A 20,139-nucleotide genomic window follows, 5' to 3' on the forward strand; every position below is an offset into this window, starting at 1 on the left:
TTTTGTTTAGGGCCGAACTACGACTTTTGTTAATCTTAACCTTCTTTTGTGACATCGAGCTTAGTTTTTGTTTTAAGATTAATAAGTCTAAGAGTGTTGTCCTTGGTATCAATTGTGATCCCTCCAAATGGAGTGCTTGTGCATCTTTAGTAGGTTTTGAGGTTAGTCTTCTCACCTTGCATCTTTAGTAGGCTTTGGGACTCTATTTGAGATTTTTAGGGTGTGTTTACCACGTAATAGGGAGATAGATAAGGTCTTGCTCCGTCTTTCCTTTGAGTGAAGGGGAGCACTATCTAGAGGGTCTTTTTATGTGTGCAGAGTTGTTTGTGGTATTTGGTTTGATAAGAATAATTGAGTTTGTAGGCGCGGAGTTGACTTAGGAGAAGGTTTGGTCCCCAGGTAGGTTTAATATTATTTTATATGATAGCTCATTCTTTGTTAGTTTTGGGTCCTTTTTTATCTGCCTTTTTGTAGGCTTATTTTATTTTTATATCCGTGAGTGTTTGGGCCAGCTTACGCACCTCGACTAATCTCACGGGACAAACTGCTCGACCCTACAACTTTGGGTGTTTAAGAAAACATGTTGGATATTAAATCCTAGGTAGGTGACCACCATGGATTTAATCCATGACCTCTTAGCCCTTTATCAAGGGGATATTTCCTTATTTACCACTAGGCCAACCTTTGATGGTTTGTAGGTCTATTTTTTATATTGATGGTTTGCCAATCTCCTTTGTATTCATTTTTATCCTAATGGAAGTTTTGTTTCTCAATAAAAAATGAAGAAGAAATCTTTTTGTTTCTGACATGGACCTCATCAATAAATATAAACTCTGAACCATTATCCTTTCACCCTCTGTCATTTGTATTTATAACGAGATATCCTAAGAGAAGTTGCTTGATATATCATTTACACCTTCAATCTCTCGGTTTCTCTTTGTAAAGATAAACCTTCTAGAAATGGACGAAAAATTTATTCATTACACTCGGCTTTTAGGCTGTTTCGAAGGTTATTCTCTTTCTGTTGTCTGACTTCTCATATTTTATGTTTTATTTGCAGATAATCATAATGCTTTGACTATTCTTAGCTTATGGGCCCCCGTGGTTGCTGTAAGTTTAAATTTGCATACTTCAATGTTGCCCACGAACTGATATGCTTGACTGAACTGTCATTTCCTTTTTTTATTTGACTAGCCTGCGAATTCTTCATTTATCAACTTTTTGTAAAATGTTGAATGTTCAGAACCACATCATGGGTTGTCTTATTTGCATAATTGGTAATGATTTGTAAATAAAAATGATAAACCCATTTTAATTAAGATGGTTGATTGAGTCATTGGATGTAACGACTCAACTTGCTAAGATCTCAATCTGAGGTCATTACTACATGTGTCGTGATATTTAAAAATAAAACCTCAAGAATAATTTAGTTTAATCTATGACCCTACTTAGAAATAAAGGAAAAAAACTTCCATAAATAACTTAATGAAAAAATCGAATAATTTTGTTTTGGCATCCATGCTAGAACAACAAATCAAAGCATTTGAAAGAGAAAACAAGCTGTACTTCTTGGAAGAAACCTCTAAAAGAACACTGAAAAGACATCTTTGGTTCCATGACACTATATACGGATCACCTTGTCATGAGCCCTTGACGTTTTGATTATTACCTGAAAATTTTTAAAAGAAAATGTTGAATATTTGATGTCACTAGTCATTGAGCTGATAGAAGTCATTTTGTTACATAGTTGTCAATGAGCAAATGTAAATCAGTTATGATAAATAGATAGAAGTCACCTTGTTGCGTTGCTTTTCCTGAATATCATACGTATAAAATCAGCAGTATAAAGCTATCGTTTTGTTGGGATGATTCCGATTTGTATATATTTCTGTGTCTATATGGATGTACAGTCTACTTATCTTATTTAATTTATGGTTGTAGATTTACATCTTAGACGTTCATGTGTTCTATACTGTTGTATCGGCTATTTGGAGTTTCTTAATTGGTGCAAGAGATCGTCTTGGAGAGGTACTGATGGATTCTTATTGATTTTATGCATCATCCCATTTATATGAAACAAATAAGTGGAACAATTTTAATTTCAGAGTTTTATTTCTGACCGTAAAATTGATTGTAAATTGTTAAATTAATACTGACGTAAATGCTTACAAACAAAACTTCTCAAATCTAGCTTTAATACCAAACTTAATCTTAAAGAATCCAAATGCAACTATTAGCGATCACAAATGAATCCAAATCGAATCATAATTGAGCAGCATAAAAATACTCAAATGAATGTGCAAAGCTAAAAAAATAAAAGCACACCCTGCACAATAGTCTCAATTGAATCCAAATCAAATCATAATTGAGCAGCATAAAAATATTCAAATGAATGTGCAAACCTAAAAAAATAAAAACACACCCTGCACAATTAGTCTAAATCAGCCACAAGAATGCTCACGATGTAGTTTCAAATTCAAACCTACGTTTATTTAACTAAGGTTCTTAATTTCATCCTTTATTCAAGTTTGGGATTCAATTTGATAAAATTAAAATTCCAGGGCCATGTTTCTTAGGGAGAATGGGAATGAAGGGATCAGAAAGTATGATATTAGAATGAGAGGCTTGCCTTAACATCGGAAATTATTCTCCAAAAATTTGGGGAAACTCACCCTTTGAAAAACCCCGTTTATAACATTTCCTCACCCCAGACCCATATTGTGTTTTTTAATTATTTTGCAACTTCTAACACCCTCCTTGGTAAAAGAAAAATTACTTAGTTCCAGTTTCTTATGAAATATTTAAGATTTCTATTTAATTTGTCAATTATTTAGTTTTAAATAATTATTATTTGTTATTATTTAATAGGCCATTAGCATTAAATTCATTATGGTTAAGTCCCTGTGGACGGCCTTGTTGACCAAGGTTTTGATGTGTGTATATATATATATTTGATTAAATAATATAACATTAAAACTGAATAAATTTCTTTTTACTTAATGGGTTCATTCGTCAACTTGTTGTCGAGGAACTGTTTGAGAGTTTTTGCATAAGAAGAGAAGAAACATGACGAGTGTAAGGAAGAACTGTTTTGTTAATATTGTTATTCTAAATTTCTAATAAATGATATACTAATCTTTTTAGCCTACAGTGTTTCTTTTTATTATCATTTTATGAACATTACTACTTCTAACTAATTTGTTAATTATTTTGTTTTTGTTGGAACTTCTATCTGTTTATTAAGCTGTTTAGTTTCAACGAGTTATTATTTCTAAATATCAGATAAATTGTTAAGATGGTCATGTTAAAAAAGAGAAGAGGGAAGAGAAAACAACAGGATTACGTGGAAACCCTAGTGCAGGGAGAAAAACCACGATATAAAGTCTTCTTATTAAAACTGATACACTAAATACACAGGGACTCACTGTATGAATAGACAATAGGAAGCCCTAAGGGTCTTACACAATTACATAAATGCCCCTAGGTTAAAAACCCTATTTCCAACACTCCCTCTTAAGTTGGTGCATAAATATCAACAAGCCCCAACTTGCTTACACAATAATTAAAATTTTGTCTCAATAACCCTTTTGTAAGAACATCAGCAACTTGTTGATTCGAAGGAATATAAGGGATGCATATGTTTCCACTGTCCAACCTCTCCTTAATGTAGTGTCTGTCTATCTCTACGTGTTTAGTTCTGTCGTGTTGATTTGGGTTATTTGCAATACTGATGACAGCTTTATTATCACAAAATAATTTCATTGGAAGCTCATTATCTTGCTGGAGATCTGATAATACTTTCTTCAACCAGATTTCTTCACAAATTCCTAGACTCATGGCCCGATACTCTGCCTCAGCACTACTTCTAGCAACAAATCCTTGTTTTTTACTTCTCCAGGTGACTAGATTTCCCCAGACAAACGTACAATATCCAGACATAGATCTTTTGTCAACAACAGACCCTGCCCAATCAGAATCAGTGTAAGCTTCAACAGATCGTTTATCAGTTTTTTTGAACATTAGAACTTTACTAGGAGTTCCTTTCAGATACCGAAGAATACGTTCAACTGCTATCATATGATCTTCACAAGGAGCTTGCATGAACTGACTCCACAATACTTACTGCATAAGAAATATCTGGTCTTGTGTGAGACAAGTATATCAACTTCCCAACTAACCGCTGATACCTTTCTTTATTAACAGGAATTCCATCATTCTTATCACCGATTTTTGCATTGTATTCTACTGGCATGTCAACAGGTTTACACCCAGTCATACCTGTTTCCTTTAGCAAGTTCAGTATATATTTTCGTTGAGAAATTGATATACCCTCTTTTGAGCTAGCCACTTCCATTCCCAGAAAGTATCTTAGCTTCCCGAGGTCTTTAATTTCAAATTCTTTAGCCATCTCTGTTTTTAGTCTTGTGACTTCTACATCATCATCCCCAGATAAAACAAGATCATCAACATAGACAATAAGAACAACAATTTTCCCTGATGTTGATCTTCTTACAAAAAGAGTGTGATCGGAATGTCCTCGAACATATCCCTGTGCTTTCACAAACGTCGTGAACCTATCAAACCAGGCCCTTGGAGACTGTTTCAGTTCGTATAGTGATTTCCTCAATCTACACATTTTATTTTTAAATTGACTCTCGAACCTGGGAGGGGGACTATATAGACTTCCTCCTCAAGTTCCCCGTTCAAAAAAGCATTTTTAACATCAAGTTGGTGTAGGGGCCAATCTTTATTCACAACTATTGACAGAAGCACTCGGATCATGTTAAGTTTAGCCACAGGTGAAAACGTCTAAGAATAATCCACTCCATATGTTTGGGTGAAACCTCTTGCAACAAGTCTAACCTTGTATCGGTCAATCGTCCCATTTGACTTGTACTTTATAGTAAACACCCATTTACATCCAACTGTTTCGTGCCCTTCAGGCAAAGTCACCGGTTCCCAGGTTTTATTCTTTTACAGAGCTCTTATTTCTTCTATAACAGCAGACCGCCATTCTGTTTTTTTTATTGCAACACTCATGTTATCTAGAACCACTTCAGTGTCCAAGCTAGTAGTAAAAGCCTTGAACTCGGATGTCAGATTACTATACGTCATGTAACTATGCATAGGATATTTAGTACATGAATGGGTACCTTTCCTCAGGGCTATAGGAAGATCAAGTGACGCATCACGTTCTTTCACCTCTTCAGGCTTCTCACCATGATTTACTATCTGTGTATCAGAAACTTCAGTAGTAACTTCCACATCATCATTAGCACGGACTATTTCATCCTCCGTAACTTCGATCATTCCATCCTCTACAGTTTCCCTTTCTATTACTCTCTTAGTATCACTGCTTCCTCCTCCCTTGTCATGCCTGCCTTCATCATCCTCCATACATAAATCAACATCATTAGGAATACACGTACCTAGACCTGATGACAGGTCTGACTCCTGCACTTGAGTCGACAGTTCTGGTTCAATAGGTGACACTACTTCCTTCTTGAGATTCTTCCTGTAGTACGTTTTCCAAGGAACTTGATTGGTAGGAAGAACCTGACTATCATGATCAGGGTTAGGTTTAGAAAAGGTTTGAATAGGCGCTGACTCTAAAGGAATAGCATAAGAGGACCAGTTAGTCTCTTCTTCATTTATGTTCTCCCCCTGAAGATGACTAACGGGAAAGAACGACTGATCCTCAAGAAAGGTGACATCCACGGAGACATAATACTTTTGAGATGACCGATGATAGCACTTAATATCCACGTTGATGGAGTAGATATCCAAGAAAGATACACTTCTGAGCACGAGGAGAAAATTTCGTGCGGTTTGGACCATGGGAGTGAACAAACGCAACACAACCAAAAACCCGAAGAGAAACATCAGAGATCAACTGAGTAGTAGGAAAAGACTCTTTAAGCAATTCTAAAGGGGTATGAAGATTAGGAATACGAGAGCATCCGATTAATGAGATGAGCAGCAGTAAGAACTGCATCTCCCTAAAGGTATGACGGAAGGGTGGCGGATAACATAAGAGATCGGGCTATTTCAACCAGATGCCGATTTTTACGCTCTACTCCATTTTGTTGTGGATTGTAAGCACACGAACTCTGGTGAATAATACATTTAGAGTCGAGAAATTCTCTGAAAGAGGCATTAAAGAACTCTTGCCCATTATCACTTCTTAAAATCCCAATCTTTGTTTTAAATTGAGTTTCGACAGTTGTGTAAAACTGTTGGAAAATAGAAGACACTTCAGATTTATCAGTGAGCAGGAAAACCCAGATGAGATGGGTGTGATCATCTATAAACGTGACAAACCACCGTTTTCTCATGGAAGTAGTAACCGGTGAGGGACCCCATACATCACTATGAACAAGAGAAAAAAGACTCGAGGGTTTATAAGGCTGAGAATGAAAAGAAACACGATGTTGCTTGGCACGAATACAAACATCACAATTAAAAGAAGAAGTACTAGCATTACGAAATAAATGAGGAAATAAGTATTTCATACATTGAAAATTCGGATGTCCTAAGCGAAAATGCCATAACATAACATCATTTTCAGAAACAGAGAAATTTAAAGACATAAACCCCGATTGGTGATCATTCCTAGAGGAAGCCTCGTCAGAAGGGAAGTAGAGTCCCCTATCGTGCCGGGCAGTGCCAATCGTCATCCCCGATTTCAGGTCCTGAAATAAAACTGAATTAGGTGAGAAAATCGTCTTACACCTCAAATCTCTTGTTAGTTTACTGACAGATAATAGATTATATGATATTTTAGGCATGTGTAAGGTATCACGTAGAATATTGCCCTTTCCTGCAACAGTGGAAAAAGACCCGTCTGCCATTCGAATCTTCTCATTACCAGCACACGGATTATATGACATAAATAACTCTGAGGAACTCGTAAGATGATCAATAGCCCCTGAATCCACAATCCATGGTTTCTTACCATTCACATTAATTAGGCTAAAAGAAGGAAAATTACCTGACTGTGCAATTGCACTAACCCCAACGGTACTTGAACTGTGTTTACCGTCACCAGGAGATTTCTTCTGAGTTTGGTCATCTACTGAATCACTTGCCAGGGTACAACTAGTATTAGATTTTTCGTGAGACTGTCGTCGTCTGCTATTTGGGGGCTTCCCGTGTAATTTCCAACATTGATCCTTTGTATGTCAAAGCTTTTTACAATGTTCACAAACGGAAGGAGGTTTCTTATCACTATCAGTACCAGACGACTTGGCAACAAAAGCAGCTGTATCAGTAGTTGAGGTGGTATTATTCATGGCACACGACCGATCTTCTTCCAGCCGTATTTCAGAAGAGACTTCTCGAAGTGAAGGAATCGGACGCTGGCCCAAGATTCGACTACGAACCCCATCAAACTTTGGATTTAATCCAGCCAAAAACATATAAACACGATCTGCTTCTTCAATCTTCAAATATTGGGACCCATCCTGTGGACAAGTCCAGACAATTTCTCTACACAAGTCCATTTCCTGCCACAGGATCAACAGTTTGTTAAAATAAGAGGTAACATCCATAGACCCTTGTTTGGATTCATGAACCTGTTTATGGAGTGTATATAGCCGAGAGGCATTTTGTCGTTTAGAATATAGATCTTGCGCTACCTCCCAGATATCCTTGGTTGTGGCGGCATACAGTAACGGTCTTCCTATCTGCGGTTCCATACTGTTCACCAAGACATAACGTAGCAACAAATCTTCTCCTTTCCAAATTCGTTCTTGTGGATCACTTGGGGCCGACTTTGGAATTTCACCTGTCAAATATCCAAACTTGTGGCACCCTTCCAAGGCCATTCGGATCGATTGAGACCAAGAAAAATAGTTCTGGCCATTTAATTTTTCTCCGATGATAAATCCTGCAGAATTACCCATCGAACCAGATAAGTAGGAAACGTTAGGCACTATAGGTAATGAGTTTACTGGATTTTCTGAATAAACTGGTTGAGGATTTGCACCGAACATCGTATCCAGATCAGAAATCTGCTATTGCAGGTAAGCCAACCGTTGTCTTACATCGTCTGGGTAACGAGCTGAACCACAATTTATCGGAACAGGTATTGGTTGCTTGAGACCTCGGTTGTTGGATGTGAAAAAACCGTCGGTTCGGCTATTGAAGGAAACTGGATCACTGGGTCGGGCTGGATGGGCTGAAAGTGGATCGGCTGGTGCAAAAAACTGGGTAGAAGAGCTTTCGGGTCGTGGGTCGGATCGCGGGTTAAAATGAAGGGATTCGGGTTGGACTGAAACACAATGTTTTGCCTCGGGTTGGATCGGTTTGGGTCGGAATTAAAATCAAAATATCGGTGGCTGGTCTGCCCTGGTTCAACCCGAACCGGTCCGGTTTGCTCCAGACCAGTACTAACCCTAATTTGATCCTCCCCCCTCTGCTCCTCGCCCCCGATACTACTTCCTCTGCCCTGATAATTCCGATCGACGGTCAACACCTCCTCGCGGCCAGCTTGTTCCTCACGTCCGAGATCGCTGAATCTGCCGTGATCGCCGCCGACTCTGCCCTGATCGTGATAGCTCCGATCGTGAATCGAAGGTTCCTCGCGGTCGGCTCTAGCTCCGATCGGATTCTGACTTGTTTCGGAATAGTGATACCTGGTTGCCTGAGGATGATTTTCCAAAGATTGTACCTGAACGACAGATATTAATTCCGGTAGGGCGTCCTGAAAACATTCCTTTACCGCTGCTCGGATTGCCGTTCTCATGCCGAAACTTGAAGATCCATCAACAGAGGAGGATTGAGCTTGTTCCTCACGTCCGAGACCGCTGAATCTGCCGTGACTGCCACCGACTCTGCCCTGATCGTAATAGCTCCAATCGTGAATCGAAGGTTCCTCGCGGCCGGCTCCAGCTCCGATCGGATTCTGACTTGTTCCGGAATAGTGATACCCGGTTGGCTGAGGACGATTTTCCAAGGATTGTATCTGAACGACAGATATTAATTCCGTTAGGGCGTCCTGAAAACATTCCTTTACCACTGCTCGGATTGCCGTTCTCATGTCGAAACTTGAAGACCCATCAACAGAGGAGGATTGAGGTTGATTCTCTTCCATAACAACTAGGTTTTCGTCACCGCGCTCTGATACCATGTTAAAAAAGAGAAGAGGGAGAGAAAACAACAGGATTACGTGGAAACCCTAGTACAGGGAGAAAAACCACGACATAAAGACTTTTCTTATTAAAATTGATACACTAAATACACAGGGAATCACTGTATAAATAGACAGTAGGAAGCCCTAGGGGTCTTATACAATTACATAAATGCTCCTAGGTTAAAACCCCTATTTCCAACCGGTCATATTATTAAATAACCTAAGAATCAATTGAATAATATTATGAATCAAGAATTATTCTTTTTAAGATAACTTTTATATTAGTGTGGTTTATTGTTAATATGATATTGTTGATATGAGTTGTAATTACGATAATATTGTTGAATTGTTAATAATTGTTAGTTATTGTTGTTACTTTTTTCACTTTTGTTGCCTTTGTTTACTTTGTATCTTGGAGTATTAATGAAAAGTTTTGTATCATTTTCTAAACAAACGATATTGTTGATATTGGTGTGGTTTTATAATGAAGTATTATGCACTGTTAATTAGAACTTAAAGCATAGATGTACAACCTAGAATTGAAGGACACGTATGTACAAGTAAGGTTGGCTTCTTATTTTTTCAACTGTTAAAGTTTTCTTAATTAATTTAATATCAGATAAATTACTAAGGCAATCTTTATTAGTTATCTTATTAAAGCTAAATTACATTAATTGATATTCATCACAAGTAATGTTGTTCCATGTAGAATCTTATTTACATCTATTAGATGGTATATAATTAAATTTACCTTCATCTATTGGCTTAAGCATTTGGGTTAATTCGTGATTTAAGATGGTATCGGAGTAGGTGGTCCACGGAGGTCTTGTGTTCAAGTCTCTGCAACGTTGTTTCCTAAGCCTACAAGTGAGAGGGAGTGTTAGATGATATATATAATTAAATTTACCTTCACCCATTAGCGTAAGCTTTTGGGTCCATTAATGATATAAGAGCGTCTTTCACCGTAGTATCTAATTTATTAAGAGTATGGAATACCTTCTGCTAATTGTAACATGTCATTTCTAGTAAGTACCATTAATAGGCTAAGATGAAAAATTGGCTCACTCAACCAAATTCAAAGGTTGTAAAACGATCATTTCTTATAAATTAACTTTGTTGATGTCATGAAGTTATGCAGCGGTTTGGTCTGAAATCTAACATGTCAACATCTGTACTTGCTTGAAATGCATGAAATTCTTGCTTTTTGTACGGTAGTTGAAGTCAAACTTCTCCCCTTTCTCATTTTTACCTAGTTTTCTGTTTTTTTTCCCTTCATTTTGTTGCCTTCAGATTAGATCATTGGAAGCCCTACATAAACTGTTTGAGCAGTTTCCTGGAGCTTTTATGAACACACTACATGTTCCTCTCCAAGAGAGGCTTGGGTATTTTTAATAAGATGGCAATCTAAACTACATTTCATCTTTTTTAGAAAACATTTCCCCTCTATCTTGTATCTAAATGTATCTTTTGCAGGTTTTCGAATCGGCCTTCAAGTCAGGTGAGCTCCCCTTATTGCCTCCTTGCTTCAGAAATATGCTTGATTTACTACAGTTGGCCTTTGGCATGAGTCTTTTTTTTTTTTCCCCTGTTTTTTCCTGTTTTTTGTAATGTAAGTTTGAAGCATTCTTTTTCGAGGGTTTTGATTGATCTTAAGAAAGATCTATTGACCTCTTCAAACTACATTGATTAAATGTTTGAGATATACTAGTGTTTCTTTTATGTGAGATAATTTCAGTGATGTATGAAATTTTACAAAAAGAAAAAACCCAAAGACGACTAGAAAAAGCTCTCCCAATTTCAAGAAGAGAAGCCAAGCTATAGGGACTAAAATAAGGAGTCAATTTACACAATATATAGCAACAATATAACATGATTGAAGAAATTCTCTCAATTATGCTTCTCATTTGCAGACTAATGCTCAAAGCTACAAATTTCATGAGGGAGTGAGGAAAAAAAAAGATTGGATGTTGTGAATTATCAATGACAACGTTGAGATCTAAATCAACACAAAAAACAAAAAACTAAATGAGAGACAGAAGAAACTTTCAGATCCTCTCCAATAAGTTTTTGGGATTTTTTGATTTTTTTAATAGCTACATGAACTTCGAGAAGTTGGGTACTGACAACGGATATCAAGAAGCTTATGGACATAGTACTCCTTACAACTACAAAGAACCATTTCCTCTCGAATCGAAGACAATTCCTCATCAAGCAGATCAATCCAAGCCAAAGGACAGAACCAAGACAATATCCTCATCTTTGGACTCCATAATAAAAAGAGAAGAATCTTGACCATAGAAGGATTGAAAGTAGCAAGTTGTGCTAGCAAATGGAAATAAATGGATGAAAGCTTCAAACCCAACCATTAATCCAAGAAGACTTTCTATAATCACAACCCATGAAATTTGGGCATAACTATTAAAAAATAACATTTCATCTTCCAATTAAATCTAATAAATGATCAACCTAAGAAGCAGGAATACGAGATAAACATATGGTAGGGACATGACGACACACCATATTTTTAAAATTGAGGACACTGCAGGAACACAATTGAAATATACATTTTTTAAAGATATATATAATTTTCATACCAAATGGAAATTGATGTCGATGAGTTATACATTTTCTTTTTAGAAAAGAAAGTTAGAGACGATGGGACTTTAGATATCTCCACAATGGTATGATATTGTCCACTTTGGGCATAAACCCCTTATGACTTTGCTTTTAGTTTCACCCAAAAGGCCTCATGCCATTGAGATAGTTGTCCTCCCTTATAAACCCATGATCATCCATTTAGTTAATCGATGTAGGACTTTGATTGCATTCCTAACAATCCTTCCCTCGAATAAAGGACCACTGAGCCTTCCTTCAAATAGTCATATGATCTCTGAATTACAATTAAGCGCACCGCAAACTCAACCACAGAGTAGTCATCCATTCGAATTACACTTGAGCACACTCTTTGTCTGAAGGCTCAACCATGAATGGATATTCTGACCATGACTATATCGTGTTCGACACTAGAGGATTTTTATCAACATGACTACGACAGGGCCTTCTTTGATTCCAATTTGTTAGGGACGACAAAACTTCAGACATCTCCGAAATGGTATGATATTTTCCACTTTGGGCATAAACCCTCATGACTTTTCTTTTGGTTTCACCTAAAAGGCCTTATACCATTGCATATAGTTGTCCTCAGTCATAAACCCATGAGGTCATGATCATCTCCTTATTTAAATCGATGTGAGACATTGATCGCATTCCTAACTGAAACAATTTCATTGATGATGGAAATCCAGAGTAAAAACTCCATATACATAAATTTTTTCCAGTGGGAAATTAAAAGTCCAATAGCATGAGACAAAATTAAATCCATAAAACTATTAAAGGAAGAAGAAGAATCTCAAAAAATGTCAACGATTCCTTTCTAGCTAGAGGAATGAAAACAGCACTCAATTAAAAGCAAGCCAAAGAGTTCTTTTCACAATGGAAAGGATGGTCATCGAAGATGTAATCAAGAATATCATAGGTTGAGTTCAGAGAAGCCAAAGACCAACCAAGAGCGTCAAGAATAATGGCCCAGTAACAGAAAGCAAAGGAACACAATTAAGAAGGTGACTTGGATCTTCATAATGAGGCGAGTACATAATACACCAAAAAGGGGAGAGTGAAAAATTAGGCATAGGTGTCTGTAGTATATCAAGTGTGTTATAGCTCCAAGACTAAACTCCCAAAGAAAACTCTTCAATTGCAACCTTAGATATGGGTCCTACATTTGGTAAGTTCTCCTTTGATTTATGAAAAGAGTTGGCGGTAGTTGGGGCATCATATTATAGGCGTGAGCAACATTTCGTTCCCATGTAGACCAATGTTTTTAAAAAGTCCCGCCTTTTCTCACAAAGTAAGGCGTGCCTGAGGCATGTGCCTTTTGTGAAGCCCCAAGACTCAAAGCCCTAAACTTTGGAGCTTTTTCATACATATCCAAAATGTAAAATTTCTTGTGTTTAAGGGGTCTTTTTTTTGTATTTCAACTTCAGCTATGCTTTCTCTTGTTTATATAGTACTTCTATATATAGTGTGTCTCACAAAAAAAAAAGTGCACTTTTTTTTTTTTTTTGCGCCTTGCGCTTAAGTCCAGAAGGCTATTGCAATCTATTGCACCTTTAGCTTTAAAAACACTGATGTAGACTACCTCTAATTATTGTTACAGTCTTAGTCTGAATTCATTTTATGTCATTGAAGTTCTCGAGGAAAATTGGCTTTGAAGGTCGGGCATTTGTTCATTATTAGGTTTCTCTTCTTTTCTTCAGTACTTTATCAAGTTTCTTTATTAGGGCCCTGGGCAATTATTATTGGATTCCTTTAAATGGGCTTATATGTGTCCACCTAAATCTTTAAAAGAATTAGAAACAAAAGTAACGTATACCCAAAGTGCTTGTGTCCTATATTTTTAGCAATTGGTGTGTCTTTATGTCTGTTGCTTCTTAGCTTTGCACCTTTAAGCCTTCTTCAGAAACTCTGCTCTTTCTGTTTTGCGTTACTTTCTGAAAGCGGTTGCTTACGACATTCCTCCTCAATGGAACAGCTGTTCCTCCCCAGAAAGTAGTTGTAAGATCTGACACTTTAGTTTGATAGTCTGTTAAGTGTCTGAAGTGCCAAGTTTTTCTTATGTCAGCCTAGAACGGGCTACTAGAAAATTAGTGTATGCATGCATTGTAGGTATGAAATGCTATTGTAATTTAACATTATGTTTCCTGGTGGGGTTAGGGTGGATAATGAAGTACTTTGGAGATTGGGAGTAGAGAATCGAAAGATTGAAAAGGGAAAGGCAACTTGGTGGACTCTTGATGAGCTGTGTACATAAACAGTAAAAGAGAAAAAAAAGTTGTTAGGCATGTGGAACAGGATTGAATCGATGATAGGTTTTGATGCTCATGTTACTTTGCTTCCTCAAATGCCTTTATTTAGGCACTATTTTTGCTTGTCTGCATCTTGTCTCGAGTGTTAACAAGCATTATTTTTGCTTATCGTTTATGGAAAGTGTTCATGCAATCATGTTAAGCTTTTTGTCAAGGTTGTTGAGAAAGACAAGTTTGATGCTGCTCGATTTTCTCCCTTCTGGAATGAAATCATAGCAAGTTTACGGGAAGAAGATTATATTACAACCCTGTGAGTATATTGTCTAGAGAATCTTGCTATCTGATGTTTTTCGATTGTTTCTTTTGCCTGAGATTCTTTTTTTTTTTTTTTTTTTTTTTTTTTTCAAACTCTTATGGTTTTATAGGGAAATGGAATTACTTCAAATGCCTAAAAACAAGGGTAATCTTCCCATGGTTCAGTGGCCCCTTTTTCTTCTTGCCAGCAAGGTCAGTTATCACTTGAAAAAAGGGGACTTCATGCTTTTAATACTTGATGCTTTGAGTTCCAATTGTTTACTACATGATTGTGGTTATGAAACTGTAGATATTTCTAGCTAAGGATATTGCTGTTGAGAGACGAGATTCGCAGGATGAGTTGTGGGAGCGTATTTCAAGAGATGACTATATGAAATATGCAGTACAGGAATGTTACCATGCCATTAAGCTTATCTTAACGGAATTACTAGTTGGGGAAGGAAGGATGTGGTATTTACCTTGCAGTCTCCATATGGTTCTTTTTTCTTTATAAGCTTAGTAATGCAATATATCATACATGCAAACCTCACCTTTACTGACCAGAAAGAGGTATATGATGAAAACTATATATCTGCCTAGAGCATGAGTTGAGGAGAGCATTAAAATTAAAAAGGAAAAAGCGGGTAAACTCTGCAATTGACTAGAATAGGAGAAATTTATGGTGCTGGCATGCCAAAAACGAACATGTTAGATCCAGCAGCTCTCCTCTTTCATATATATTTTTGTCAAAAAAAAAGGGTATGATGCATAAAAATTAAATTGTTGCAAAAAAAGACCTTTTTCTAATTTCTTGTGCTTTTTCAGGGTTGAAAGGGTATTTGAAGACATTCAAGCCAGTATAGCAAACAATTCCATTCCAAATGACTTCCAGCTAAATAAGCTGCCACTTGTGATTACAAGAATAACTGCTCTGACGGGTATTCTGGTTCGTATATATGGTTTAGAGTTTATTGAACTACAGAATTTGAGGTGTATTATGTAATTCTATTTATATTTTCATTGTGGGTAACTTCTTCATATTAACAAGAAGAGGAAGAAAAAGAAAAGAAAGAGAAAAAAAGAAGTTAAATGTTATACCTTGTTGGGAAACATCAGGTGTGAGCTTTAACACCAATTTCTTTTCTGAGGAGTAAGTTTAAGAAAATCATCTTTTACAAAATTATAATAAAACAGTAAAAACACTTCTTTGTTGTTTGGTGTCATTCATCAAAAATACTCTGTGATTTATTTGTTAGGATCAATGTTAATCTTACGATATACAAGTTGTATCGTACGATTCAACTTGAAATGGAGGTAAAACGAGTTAAATTGTGCTTTGAATAAGATTTGAGAGGAATTATTAGTCCCAGAATATTGAATAGTGCAAGTTGGGTTGAATTGTTATGATCCGATTCAAGAATATCACTGAAATTGAAAATATGAATGATGAAATAACTGTAGATGCTGTGGTTCTTGGTGTCGCTATTGTGTCAATCTAAGAAGAAAATGTTAATTTTGATACTTGTTCCGTTTTACGAGTTAACAACCTTGGTAGGATAGTTTCAAAACAAAACCTTTGTAGTTCAGAAAATTTAAATTCTCAAATTGCATAATTTAAATCTTAAAAGTAGTTTCAACATTAGTGTAGTTTGCAAAACGTCAAGTCATACCGTTCTTTAAATTTGAAAGCTATTTACTTTTAACAGAGTTATTACAAGTGGCTCATGTAGCTTGTAATTTTAAAAAATAACCGAAAATTTTAGTAGAAGGGTTTTATTTTCAATTATTTCTATGTATTTTAATCTGTGGACTGATGCTAAGTAACTCCTTCGACTATCCTAGATTTTGTCTGGACAATAACTAATTAGAATATGTTTTGGAGATTATCTTATATATCTCAGTGAGTCGTGATTTGAAGGATAAATCTGTCATCTGTAGTCTTTATGAAAAGAGTATCGGTAAGCAATTATTTTATAAATAATTGGATACATCTGTCATCTGTGGTCTTTATGAGAGGGGTAGCGTTAAGCTGATAATTGATCTAAGTCATTGCACTTTTGACTTATGTATTTTTTGTATTTCACTTTGATTATGGCTGTATAGAAAGAGCCAGAAACTTCGGACCTGGAAAAAGGGGCTGTTAAGGCTGTTCAAGATTTGTATGATGTGGTGCACCATGATATCCTTTTCGGTGACAAGAGGTCTGAAACTTATAGTTAGTTACTTGAAGTACTCATATTTTGATTTATATTTTGACATATGATGTTGCATTTTTGTAGGGGGCACTATGAAACATGGAACATATTGGTAAAAGCCAGAAATGAAGGTCGCCTGTTTACAAAGTTAAATTGGCCCAAAGATCCAGAGTTGGTATTATTCTTTTAATCCTTCGGGCTTCATTTTCATTCACGATGTGTTTATTCTTTTATGGGATTGAATTGTTGCTATGATTCGACAGAAGTCACAAGTCAAAAGATTGCATTCCCTGTTAACCATTAAAGATTCAGCTTCAAATATTCCAGTTAATCTTGAGGCCAGACGAAGACTGCAATTCTTTACAAATTCTCTTTTCATGGTGATGCCAACTTCAAAACCTGTTCGTCAGATGCTTTCCTTCAGGTAGTGCTTCTTTCAACTTTATCTTTTGCTCCTGTCTTTTATTCATTTGTGTACCCTTTATTTGAAGTTTCATCATTTGTCTCTTCCTGCTATCTTAATCCTTCTGTATCTTTTAATGTAGTGTCTTCACTCCGTATTATTCTGAGACAGTACTCTATAGTATGGGGGAACTACTGAAGAAAAATGAAGATGGGATAACAACCTTGTTTTACTTGCAAAAAATTTATCCAGGTATTTCATAAATTTTACGTTTGACAGTTTTTATTATCAAATAGAAATCAAGCTTTCATGGAGAAGGAATTGAGGGATATAAAACAAAATGACCACATGCATACAAAAAAAACAACAGCGCACCCCAAAGGAGCCTAGCTACCGAGTACTGACTATACAAGAAAGGTCTCTCTCCTAGTAATTCAACTTGGCATATAATTACAGAACATATAGAAACGATGCCCAAATAGAGGCATTAAACCTCGCTAGTAACCAAACTTCTTCTCAAGACCTTTCCATTATTCCTAACAATCATTCTTTTCAAGCTAAAAACTCCAAAGGATAGCAAAGATCATCTAAACATCCTATCATTCCTTTCAACCCAAAAACTCTGAAGGATAGCATAGAAGATCATCTGCCGCAAATTCAATCCCAACACCTTCAGGAAACAATGGGAAAAATCAATCCCAAGCCCAACACCTACCCCAAACAATTTGAAAAATCACTCCTAGATATAAAGAGCCCACCAACAATCCCAAAGGACATGATCCACCAACTGGATGCCACAAGGAGTTGGTCTTCAAGGGGAAATCCACAACCACTTGGCTACTAGGGTTTCATTCCACTATCTGAAGTTATCCACTCTTAAGCCTCCGATATCCAAAGGTCTACAGACCGCATCCCAACTCACTAGATGAGATTCTCCCCCCTTACCCAAGGTTGTTAAATCGTGAAACGGAACAAGTATCAAAATGGAATTTTAAGGTATCGTATACCGAAAAGTATCATGTATTGTAAGTTTTAATTTAATGAACAACGTTTGAATATAAATATAAATAACAAAGTCCAACAAAGAGAAATAATCAGCCAAACATTTAACTAACCCTAAAATAAATTTGAAAGCATATCTAACTCCAAAGTTGTAAACACCCAATAAAAAAAACATCAATCAACTTCAAAATAAGTATGAAACTTTGAAGTTTAAAAACAATATAACTTCTTTGAAAGAATAAAATTTTAACTAATGGTTAGGATGGAAAGAAATGAAGAGTCACACATGTGACACTTGTATACATGATAGAAAAAGAAAAATTTAGTAAACTATTAATTATAAAGAAAAGAGTTGAGACTTTGAAATTGAAATTGGTTAATAATATTGAATTATGATATTAATCACTTATTCCAACACTTGTCTTTTCACTTCCTTTCACTCTTTCTCACGCCTCCTCTCAAACTTTTTCATTTGTCTTTTCAACTACTTCACATTCTTCTTTCTTCTTTTTGCGTTGTTCTTTGTGACTGCTTTGCACCAATGCAAGTCTCTATTTTTTCTTTCCTTCCATTTTTCTTTTAATCACCGATAACTATACATTGTCTTCTCCGGCTAGTAACGCAACATCCAACGTCCACGAGGTATTTTTTCCCTCGTCGTTTCCTTTCTTCACCTTTTGGTATTTCTTGAATCGGACGATCCGATTCTTGAAACGATTCACATGATTCATCTTTGAAATCGTACGATTTGTATTATTTTCTATTCACACTCACGATCTGTATCGATTTCTCTGTTTCGAGTTGAATCGTATGATACAACTCGTGTACGATTTTAACAACCATGCCCTTACCAACCCCTTTCAAAGGAAATAATGTAGATTGGAGTCTTGGAGTTTTCTTGAATAATATCTCAATTACATCCCAGGGTCCCCTATAAATAAGAGCGACAAACCAACCTATGAAAACAACCCTACTTATGGAAAAATATTTTAACCACAATTAGTGCACAGTAACACAGTAACTTGAATTAAAAAATAAAGCAAACATTACAAAGGCACACTACATCAGGAAGTGTCTCATCAGCCTCTCTAAAGGAAATAGGTTGGAATCTTGCTCAAAACCAATTGGATAAGGATTAGCTTTCGTCGTTTGAGAAGAAGGCTCGTTTCTAGGAGATAGCTTTTGTAGTTTTTCTTCATGTTCTTGAAGACAGGGGTCCAAAACTGATAGACCTAGGTTATGCCCGAAAGGAGGTCCCAGATATCAAGAAGCAACAGCACTCACCTCATATCGCACAAAAGAAGCTGATCTAGGCAACTTCCCATGGTCACATTTGACATCAGTATCAAACATTAGCCTCAGTTGATCTTCAATCCCAAAATCATCTCAAAATTGTCAAATTACGATCCATATGTCCACGATAAATGATCTATATGTTCTTTGGTGCTCTGTTTTTTTTTTTTTTTTTTTTTTTTTTTGCCACTTATTAGAATGGTTTGAGATAAATAATAAAATTTACAATGGTCTTGCCTTATATTTAATGCGTCCCTTTAGGCATCCGTATTGATGGATTTATATAGTTCTCTTTCATGGTGCTCTCTTTCTAAATTATTTGTTGATTGCTCTATTCTAGATATTAGCTTAAATTGGTTTCCATTTAGAAAAAAGGGTCTTATTAAAACAAGTATAGAATCTTAGCGGCTAACTTTGAAATTATGAAAGAAGCTTGCCTACAACTTATGTTTCCTTCGATTGAGTCAATGGACCTTCATGAAAAGGAGTCTTCAAAGAAAATGTTTCTTCTCAAGTTTTGTGAATTGTCGTTCTCCATTCCTGGATCAGATTTAATTCTGAAACAAGGTTTACTGCTTTCTTCTAAAAATTTTTATGCTCTATCTTCGTTAGCATTTATTGACCATGGCGAAGAATCAATAATTAGTATAAGCAGTGAGGAATTGTAAATCAATCAGGTTATCTATTGTGCGGATCCTTGGCCCTCCTTTTTTCGGAAGATATTGTACCTTCATTAAAGCAGTGTTTTCAAATCACAAGGTGCATCTTAAGGCGACAAAACCCTTGACCGTTTCAAGGCGAGAGGCGATGCCTGAGTAAAGCGAGGCACACTGAATAAATAAATAAATAATATATGCAGAACATAAGTTTATATACATATGTCAAAGCTCTAAAGATTAATAACAATAAATTGTAAAAGAATCCAAATGTTTGTAAGAGTTACATTTCACAACA

General features: G+C 36.1%; 1 protein-coding gene across 1 annotated transcript in view; it reads left to right on the forward strand.

Moving 5' to 3' along the window:
• GSL10 (glucan synthase-like 10) overlaps nt 1–20,139 on the forward strand; it is an 81,250-nt gene that overhangs the window by 42,870 nt on the left and 18,241 nt on the right. The window contains exons 21-32 of the mRNA XM_039022559.2: nt 1,061–1,110; nt 1,942–2,028; nt 10,424–10,515; nt 10,607–10,631; nt 14,214–14,308; nt 14,424–14,505; nt 14,603–14,763; nt 15,118–15,238; nt 16,396–16,493; nt 16,572–16,662; nt 16,751–16,911; nt 17,033–17,142. Coding sequence (XP_038878487.1) covers nt 1,061–1,110; nt 1,942–2,028; nt 10,424–10,515; nt 10,607–10,631; nt 14,214–14,308; nt 14,424–14,505; nt 14,603–14,763; nt 15,118–15,238; nt 16,396–16,493; nt 16,572–16,662; nt 16,751–16,911; nt 17,033–17,142 — 1,173 coding nt within the window. The remainder of the gene's footprint in view (nt 1–1,060; nt 1,111–1,941; nt 2,029–10,423; nt 10,516–10,606; nt 10,632–14,213; nt 14,309–14,423; nt 14,506–14,602; nt 14,764–15,117; nt 15,239–16,395; nt 16,494–16,571; nt 16,663–16,750; nt 16,912–17,032; nt 17,143–20,139) is intronic.

The sequence above is a fragment of the Benincasa hispida genome, chromosome 2, assembly GCF_027475165.1.
Source record: "Benincasa hispida cultivar pf3 chromosome 2, pf3_genome.v1.1, whole genome shotgun sequence".
NCBI classification, from domain to species: Eukaryota; Viridiplantae; Streptophyta; class Magnoliopsida; order Cucurbitales; family Cucurbitaceae; genus Benincasa; species Benincasa hispida.